At 39.1% G+C, this 10003-nt stretch overlaps 1 protein-coding gene across 2 annotated transcripts in view; it reads right to left on the reverse strand.

The window, feature by feature from the left end:
* Window positions 1-9427, reverse strand: part of ZFP91 (ZFP91 zinc finger protein, atypical E3 ubiquitin ligase) — a 47129-nt gene extending 37702 nt beyond the window's left edge. The window contains exons 1-2 of one of the 2 annotated variants that reach the window (XM_038563187.1): window positions 9009-9427; window positions 4456-4484 (exon numbers count right to left, since the gene is read on the reverse strand). In XM_038563187.1, the coding sequence (XP_038419115.1) occupies window positions 4456-4484; window positions 9009-9358 (379 nt within the window). In that variant the 5' untranslated portion in view covers window positions 9359-9427. The remainder of the gene's footprint in view (window positions 1-4455; window positions 4485-9008) is intronic. The other variant, XM_038563186.1, reaches the window with a different exon arrangement.
* Window positions 9428-10003: the final 576 nt, after the last annotated feature.

Raw genomic sequence — 10003 nt, forward strand, 5'->3', positions numbered from 1 at the left:
GTCAGAAACTTGAGTTTCTGAAACCTGATCAGGTGTATTTCTATAATTAGCTCTGCTTTGTTTCCCATAAATAATCAGTAAAGTCCACTTTGAAATATTCCAACATCAGCAGTATAAAGAGAAATCAAGGAAAGTGAGGCTTTCTCTTTTAAAAATTTCTACTAAAGCCAACTTTAGAAAAGTATCATTTAATATGTGAAGAATACTTCAGTTAAAAGTGATCGTATCTTGATTGTTAGGTCTGAAACTAAGTGTATGCCTTTTTAACCTAGTGATTCTCCTTCCAGAACACTCTTCTATTCAAAACCAGTAAGATTTTAACTAGGGAAACCAGGTTACTGGCAAGAAGACTCAAAAGCTTTCAATTAAGAATTGTGAAGCTGATGCCCTGAGTAACTTCTCACATCATCCTTTTGTACAACTCAAGTGGTAAAATTTTTTTTTAAAGATTTTATTTATTTATTCATGAGAGACAGAGAGAGAGAGAGGCAGGCAGAAGGGGAGAAGCAGGCTCCATGCAAGGAGCCTAACGTGTGACTTGATCCGAGGCCTCTGGGATCAGGCCCTGGGCTGAAGGCGGCGTTAAACTGCTGAGCCACCCAGGCTGCCTTAAGTGGTAAAAATTAAAGTCGGATTTTTCTCAATGGAGTGGGAAAAACAGGTGGGAATGCCTGTTTATATATTTAAGAGTAACACAAATATTGTTTAAGGGTACTGGAAATGACAGGATAAAAAATACAAGGTATTCCAACAGAGGAAAAATGAAATACTGATGAAATCAAAACTATAAAATTGTTCAAAGTAAATAAATTCTAATTTTTTAAAGAGAGGCAACTGGTGGCTCAGTTGGTTGGGTGTCTGCCTTCAGCTCAGGTCATGATCTTAGGGTCCTGGGATCAAGCCCCATGGCAGGTTCCCTGCTGGGGGGGGGAAGGGGAGGGGGGCGGCACATGTGTCTCTCCCTCTCCTGCCCCTCCCCCTGCTCGTGCTCTCTCTCAAATAAAATCTTAAAAAAAAAAAACCCCACAAAACTATTATCTATAAATTAGATTAAAACAAAAACTGAGGATGTGATCCAGGAAAGAAAATTAAAACAAGCTAATATTTTAGTAGTAATTTCAGGTATTATGCTGATTATAAACTAGATACGACAGTCAAAGCTCTAAACATAAGTAACTCCCCAGGTTTGTAATGAACTTATTTGATGACTATCTAGACAATCCTTTGTAAAAACATTACTGAATGTTTGAAATAATATGAGAAACTGAAACAGTTAAATGATTTTGAATAAAAGGTGAGACCCAGAGTTTAATACTTCCAAATTTTCATGCATCTAGTGCTTCAAAATATGTTTTCTACAAATTCTAACTATATAACCTATCCCTTAAAAAGGGGAGGGGGGGCTATCTTATAGTCAACTAAATTAAGTAAGTTACTGCATATTTTGGTATTTATATTGTTTATTACTCACAATCAAAATCTGAGAGGTCCTGCAATAAGCTAGCACGCTGATGACTCAAGTACCTACTACATTTGACTCTAATACTCATTATTCCACGAAACCACATGAAACTCCCTTTAGTAAACATTAAGATAGTCTTTTTTTTTTAAATAAGGTTTTATCTTGTACAGTTTTAGTTGGAGGTTTAAAAGAAAAAGAAAATTAGTGGCTAAAGTAACACTAGAATTACTAAATAACTACACTGAGGCAAACTATCCCTATACTTCATTATCATAAGAATAGTTATTAGTTTAAAATAGAAAACAGAAGGAAAACAAAGCCAGGCCAGGCTCCATCCCTCAAAATTTCTACTAAACCTCTTGGAAGCTCCACTGTGATGATGATAATCTTCTGGCAGTGGTAAACTAATAGCTTTCACATTTCAAGTTTTCCCCTTTTAGCTTCTTCTGTGTGGGATGCTCTTCATCTGGCTATTTGCATATTCTGGTCTCAAATCAAATGTCACCTTCTCAAAAGAGGTCTTCCCTTGAAATCTTAATTTCATCAAACACTATCACATTATTTTAATCAAGTAAGTGTTTCATTGTAATGATTTGATTACCAGCACAACCTAGTACCTAAAATGGGGCTGGGCATATGGCAGGATGCTCAATAATTACTTGTTCAATGAATAAACACTATTTTTGTAAATTTTCATTTGTTTTTATGTATATTCAATTTCCATTTGTTTTATACATACCCATCAGGATTAAATAAATGAACAGGGACCACTATTTACTTCAGTGTGAAGAATGAACATGGCACTCTGCAACTTGATATAATTTAAAAACAGCAGCCAAGTTGTTTTTTGTGTGTGAGCAATATTATTTGTTCAAACATGGCCATGGTTATTTTTGAAGGAAAGTATATAATTTCTAGTCATTTGGAGTAAATAAGAGTAAAAACAATCTTGAAAATATCTTGTCAATATTAATAAAACAGCTAGCAGTACCTCTATAAAATATCAAAACCTGTTCAAAGTTTTGAAAAAAACCTCAGTCAATGAAATAAGTATGACTTACTTTAGTTAAAATTCAACAGACTCAACGTGAAAACTATTCCAGAGTAACAGAACAACTTTCTGAGAAGTGACAAGAAAAAGGGAAAGAATTGAGGTAAATTCTAATACTATAAAGCAAGCGAAAAGTGACCACCACCACAGCCTTTATTCCCTCATCTAGTTGTTTAAATTCATGTAAGAATCGGTTATGTACCTATATACCATTCAAAGTTGAGCAGCCACCATAATAGATAAACCAAGAGATGAAGATGGGAGTTGGAGAGTATTTCTTCAAAATTTTATAAACATCTAACTTTTACTGAGCATTCATTGGATTCCAGGTATTATTTGCAATAAAAGGCAGAACTTGAATTCAAAATCTGAGCTCCAATACTAGTTCCAGGGCACTTAATAAGTGAATTAGAGAGAGATTGATTTTTAGACTGAGTTACCCAGAATGCAGTTTTATTCTAGCCACAGCTGCACAACTACGTAACAAGCCAACTCTTCTGGTTTAAGACATCTACACAAAGAGCAATTAATTTATCTCCAACAGGGATTCAAAATTTCCACCACACCCTCCAAGTTCTCAAGGCAACCCCAAATAATTTCTTTATACATACTCTTTATAGACACATGAAGTAATTTTACCTCTGATAAAGGCAGGTTGGGGTTTTATAAAATAAAAACTGCTCTGGTACTTGACTGTCACCTGTCTCTACATTTTCATCACATTATAACATTTCAAAATGACCTCTGAATAAAAAGACCTTCCATTCTTGGCAGACATACCCTATTTTTCCAGTAACAGCAGCAAAAAACCCCAAAATTTGCTAGACAAATTAGTCTGCAAAGTTTTCTACACAAAAAAAATCTGTCTAGAACAAATCCTTCTGCCCGGTAAACTAATGAAATACTAGCCTCAGACTCTAAAATTCAGAGAAAAAAAGAAACCTAATCACGGATATCTAATTATTTCCAAATCAGCCACCAATTCAAGTTGCTGGTTCTTAACCATAGTATCATTCTTCTAAGCAGCATAAAATCCTGATTTTAAACTTGCCTTATACATGTTACATACGTTATACATTCTCAAAGTATTCTTTATGAGAAGAAAAATCTTTTAACTTTTCATAAACAAACACACGTACATATACAATACATGGGCCAACCCTCAGTTATTAAGCTTTCTGACAGACATAATGAAAAATGCTTAGAAGTGTATCTGTTCCAGTTTTAAGAAGGATGCTGGATATTTGAATTTAGCATCAAGAAATGCAGCCAATAACTAGAAAAATTATAGTATTTTTTACATGAATATATTTTATATGAATAATGAAAAGCAACTGGCACAGCATGTTAGGGGCAATTTTAATAACCCAATCTGCAAAGTCAGAATGAAATCTTTTTAAAAACATGTTTAAAAAGAAAAAGGTGGACGTTAGCTTTCCTTCGTATTCCAAATAAGCAGAAGACTACATTTAATACACATATTTGGTTTGGTAAAACTCTTTAAAGGGAAACAACTTAATGATCCCATTTAATTATTCACCAGGCTGAAATCTTAGAACGCTTTTCTTTCCTCATTCTTCAAACTGCATTTATAATTTGAGTCTCTACCAGCACCAAGATTTTTGTCTATGCTTTACTCTCTATGCTGTGTACCATTCCTCTCGTTACTTTACTAAAAAGCATACAGCTTAAAACAAATTGCAATAAATTGACATTAAATAATCTGACTCCCCATCATTAGGTTTCCAAATAATGCCTAAGTGTTCCACCAGCCCAAACCTCTTAGCTGTTTAAACAAGTTCTAACTTCTCCAATTATTTTACTAAATAAAGATTACTTTTAAATGGGAACGATTTGAACTATCAGGATGAAGCTTACTCTATCAGATCAGAAAAATAATCAGCATAATATACACAACAGATTAAGAATGACCAAGTCTTACCTTTGTCAGTTGTTACTTTGTCTACACATCTGAAAGAAATGAGAACCAAATATTAAATTAACAATCTTGCATACTTTCTTAAAACACAGATATTTATCTCTTTCAGGTTCATCTCCAGAATGATACAGAAAGCATCTAGTGTGATCAATAGAACTTTCTGCAGTGATGAAAATATTCCATATCTGCAGTGTACGAGGATAGTCACTTGTGGCTACTGAGTACTTGAAACAGCTTCTTTGTAATTGAGGAAGTGAATTTTTAATTTTAATTAATGTAAATTTAAAGAGATATGTTGCTATCATATCTGTCAGCATACAGCTAGAGTATCATTGAAAAACAGGTTTTAACTGTAAAAAAATCAATACAAAGAAAATATCTCTGATTTTGTTATATTAAGTGGTCATATAAGAAAATGTCCTTCTTTTACCAAATGCAGTACGAAGGGGTGAAATAATGGAGATTTCCTGTAAAATACTTTTGCCAAAAAAGAAAAAAAAAGAAAGAGGTAGCAAGCATGGCAAAATCTTAATAACTACTAAATCTTGTGGTAAATACTGGGCATTTCATTGTACTATTTTTTTCTTTGTGTATACTGGACAATTTTCATAACAAAACGTTAATGAACCTAACAGAAAACCCCAAATTATTCATTTGTTATACCCAAGTCAAAATTTATTTCTACAAAGGAAACAGACTGGACCTCAGAAAGAAATGTAACATGTATTTTACAAATTAGCAACAGTAAAGAGTCTAAGGTGTTATAAAATGATTTAAAAAATGTTTTTGTTATGTTTTAAATCTGGTAACATTTCTATCATGCATAACTGTTAAGCACAGTATAAAGAACCTCTACCCTGGAGCCATTACCCAAATTCAAAAGTCCACAGGTCTTGGATCTTTACAATAAAGACGTCACACAGTATCTCTGAGCCAGTATAAAGGTGTTTTTTTTTTTGTTTTTTGAAAGCAAACCTGATTTAAATGAGGACTGTTACGTTACAAAAGAATATCCAAGCAAATAGAGAACCTACAACATAATACAAATTTTGTTCTCTTTAGAAAGAACAGCTGTTTTCTCATTCCATTTTTTTTAAAGCTTGGTATTATCATTTTAAATTATGTCACCAATGTCCCAATTAATAAGTAACACAAGATAACTGCCAATCATCCTAGCTCTAAAGAGAAGTACAGATGTAATACTAATTTTGAAACATTACACAATAAACTTTTCTCCAAAAACCTTTTGGAATGAACAGATGTTTCTATTACCATATGGACTGCCCTGGGAGGAAAACTCAGAATTTTAAAGTTATACAACTGGAATTTTCTCCAAAGAGCCATAAAGGTTGTTTCAATTCAGAACATTACTGCCTTTTCATTCTCACTATCCATGACACTCACCTTTTCCTTATAAAAGGATATAGGAAGTGTTACCCAAAGGTTTACTATCATTTTACCTTAAACAAGAAAATAAAGCAAAAAACGGAATTTCACATCCCAGGAAATAGAGCACTATTTGTTTCATTTGTAACCCACTTGAACCTGTAGGAGTACCTCTAAGAATATTCAGTTTTAGCCAATAAGGGGTTACTCAATAGATAAATTGGAAGTTTAAACGTGTATTTATAAGGTTTTATAAGAAATTCATTGGATATGAAATGCAAAGGACTTATTATCATGGTAGAATGAAAAAAGAAGCCTTTTTGCAATTTAACTTAGTCTTAGTTTACCATATAGTTCCCATATTAAATGTTTTAACTTTATGAATCAGAAAAAATTGGTACAATATGTATTTAAAATTAAATATGTATATAAACATCTGCATTTAAAATTTAAGAATCAGAACTCTAGAATTTATTGGCCAAAATACAGGAAATGATGAGCCCAATTCTTAAGTAATACTGATATATAACCTTTCTTCAAATTTGGTCTATCTTTCCTTACTATGAGCCTGGTAAGTTTTACTTTAAAATGATCTTAGCATTAACTTTATGCCTTTCTCTGGAGCAAATTCACTAAAAAATTATTTCACAAAGATTTCCTGTTCTTTTCATTAACTTTTCAAAGTTTCAATGCAAAGGAAAACGCTATTAACAGGCATAGATGTATACAAAAACTGTAACCTAATTATCATACACATCTATGCTTGCAACCAATTATAAATTACCAGTTACAGATGAAGACACAGATTTAAAGAGCTTAAGTGACTTGCCCGATGGTCACTTAGTGAAAGCTGGGACCACAAACTTTCTGACTATATAGTCCAATGCTTTTTCCACTGCACTATTTTGCCTTCTAGTAGAAAAAGAGGTTTCAATCAATCCAAATCTCTGTACTCATTGAACTTTCTACTGTAAATTTTGCTGTCACTTAAATCAAGAGAAACAAATGTAGGTGAAACAGTTATTACTGAGAATCTATAGAAGAAATGGGATATGGTAGAAGAACTTGATAGAACAAGTAATTAGAGATAAATCTTCTACTTCCTTTTTAAAAACTGCCTCATGTTATTATGAAAATGAAGGATGTCAGAAGGTAGTTGACCAGGATTCAGTAAACTGATACTCAAAATCTGATGAAATGTCATAAAGGATTAAATTTCGTAATTAAAGCTTATCGCTCTGAAAACCTGTAAATCATGCACACATGTTTGACAAACCTCCACTATAATCAATTCCTCTTCCCCTCATACTGCAAGGTCCTTGAAGACAAGGACCACATCTCATTTACCTTTATAAAGCCTAGCCTAGCACAGTACCAGGCCCAGTTACTGCTCAATCATAATTTACCCAGCTGAAAAGCTTTAGAACTCCTTTTATTTCCAGGGCATGGAGTAAATCGAAAACACGTAACAAATAAATTATCACTATGAAAATTTTAACAATCCGATCAAAACTACGGAACTTAAGATACGCAATCAATAATAGATAGCTCTGAGGCTAAGAAGAAGGTAAAAGAACACTACTATCTTTTATGATACTGGATGCAAAAGGGAGGGACATTAAGAATTAAGACTGTATCCCTCTCCCCACAGGGAATAATATGGAGAAAAAAACGGAAGGAATTTCATTAAGTCATCTTCATCCAAGTCCAACGGTTTTAATATCGTGGATGTAAAAAGGCTCATAAGTACTTTTTTTGTCAAGAGTTAGTGGAAAAAAAAACTACAAGGTGAAAAAACTACTGCACTAGGTGTCATTATCTTAAGATATCATTTCTGAAAGTAAAAAACTGGTAGAATGAGCAGGTAAGGATGGAAGGGGATTTAAAAATATATTAAGTTATTAACCTTCCCAGGTTTAGCAACAGAAATGAAAAAAATCGTTTAGGAATGTTATTTAAGTTAACATAATTTAGAGAATTTATTGTGTAAACTACAGTTCTATGGACAACAAAAACCTGTACTTATAAGTCATTTGAATAACATTCCAAAATTTGAAGCACACGTAATACTGCAATATACCTTTGAATTTTCACTCTCTGAGAAGCTTCTAAGGCAAGCATGCGAGTCACAGACTTAATTCTTAATTTTGGAACAGGTGTGTTTCAAGTCCTAATGTGATTTAAGTCAAATCTTGGCATAATCTCTACGGGAGGGGGCACTTAAAGTTAGGATTCCCTCCGCTCCAATTTCCCCCTTCACCAATATTTTTTCACTTCAAAGTAAGCCCAAAGACACAAATGACGTTTTCAGTGACGAGCTCAATGGCTAATATGATTAATTTCTACAATTTACAAACGCACACACTGCGGGATCTTCAACACAGGGACATTTTAATACTAACGATTTAAAATATATATGTTCCTGGTCCCTCCATGGTCTCTAGAGAATAAAACAATTCCTTTGAGAGCTTTCGCAGCCTCATTTTTAAGGATGAAGTTCCAACATTTAAACATAAGCACAAGAAAAACCTAAAAAGACAGACAAAACCACTAAAACTCACCTAGCTAATTTTGTATGAAAGACTGCACTTAAAATCGGCAGAGCCCCGTTTTTACCCTAAGTACCAGATTTCTAAAACAAGTGAACGTGAGGTGCAGATTCAGGAGAGCGGTAAAAGCTCGGTGAAGCTACTAGTACCACCGGGTTCTGGAGCTAATTAGTGTGTGTTTGGGGGGGGGGGGCGGGGGCGGGAGGGCGCACACACTTTCCAAGGCTAAGATCGAGCTGCTGATTTCCTAATGGGGATGTGATGTAATAGTGGAGAGCCGCCGTCCGAGGGGCAGGGGCAGGCTGACAAAGGGAGCGCAGATGCCCGAGTGCGGGCGAAGCCGGCGGCGGCAGGGAAGGGGAGGGTCACCGCGGGGCAGGAGAGGTGCCCGCAGCAAGGGCGACCTCGGGGAGGGGGGCAGCGGCCCACAGGCGGGGGCCCGGGGAGGGCCCCAGAGGAGCCGTCGGACCGCGAGCGGGGAGCGGCGTGACATCTGGCGTGCGAGCCGGCAGGGGGCAGAGCAGGCAGGATGTCACGTGGAGCGGGCGCTACGGGAGCCGGGAGGGCTGCGTGCGGACACAGGGGGGTCTTTCCCACCGCCTGAAACACTGCGTTACTCACAGGAGTCGCGGACTCTTCTTGCCCTGAGCTGGAGACGGGGGCTTCGCGGCCTGGGACTGCTGCCCTGGGGCGTCGGGAGGCCTGGCGCTGGGGCTGCTCCTCCGCCGGCGGGGATACTCGGCCTTCCTCCGGCGAGACACAGCGGCGGCGGCGGCGGCCGCAGCGGCCCGGCCCCGGTCCCGACCTCCCCTCAGCACGCGGCTGCTCGTGGTCCCCGCAGGCGCCGCGGCCGCCGCCGCCTCAGGGGGCTGCTGTTGGGGCTCCTCGGGAGCCGCCTTGGCCGCCGCCGCCTCTCCCCCTTCCTGGTCCTGCTGCTCCGGGGGTCTCGGCTCTTCCGTCTCCCCCGGCATCGGGGCTCGTCCGTCCCCCACCCCCTCGTCCCAGGCGGCGGAGGCGGAGGCGGCGGCGGCCGCGGCGCTGCTCCCCCCGCCCCCTTCGCCTCCCGGAGCGTCCGGCTCAATCTCACTCTGCGCTCCTCTTCCCCCCCCTCCCCTCCGCCCGGCTCCGAGGGCGCCCCCCCCGCCCCCTGCCACTCAAGGCCCGCTACCGCCGGCGGCGCGCGCGCGCCCGCCACAGGACGTTCAGCGGACCAATGGGAGAGGAGGGACGGCTTCCTCGCCCCTGCCCCTCGTCGTCTCTCACGTAGCGACGTCCCGCGTTCCCTCCCCCACCCCTTCCTTAGCCAATCAGGAAACGGCTCTGAGGGAGCGCGCGAGGTTTCCTTCCCCGCGCACCCGTTCTCACCGTTAAACGGCTGCGTCTCGCGACAATCCTAAAGTGACCTTCCTCCTCCTCCTCCACCCCCCCTCCACGCGCCACGAGCTCAGCGCGCGCTAGGGGCAGTGGGAGGAGCAGGTCCCGCGAGGAGATTGGTGGGAGGAAAACGCACCTTTTTCCCCGCCTCGCGCGCACCCCGGACTGGCTGCGCGCGCACCTGCCTCCCTAAGGAGCCGCTAATGCCACAAGGCTCTTTCTATCCTTCTTCCTTAAGCCGC

Source organism: Canis lupus, chromosome 18 (genome assembly GCF_011100685.1).
Source record: "Canis lupus familiaris isolate Mischka breed German Shepherd chromosome 18, alternate assembly UU_Cfam_GSD_1.0, whole genome shotgun sequence".
In the NCBI taxonomy this organism is placed as follows: domain Eukaryota; kingdom Metazoa; phylum Chordata; class Mammalia; order Carnivora; family Canidae; genus Canis; species Canis lupus.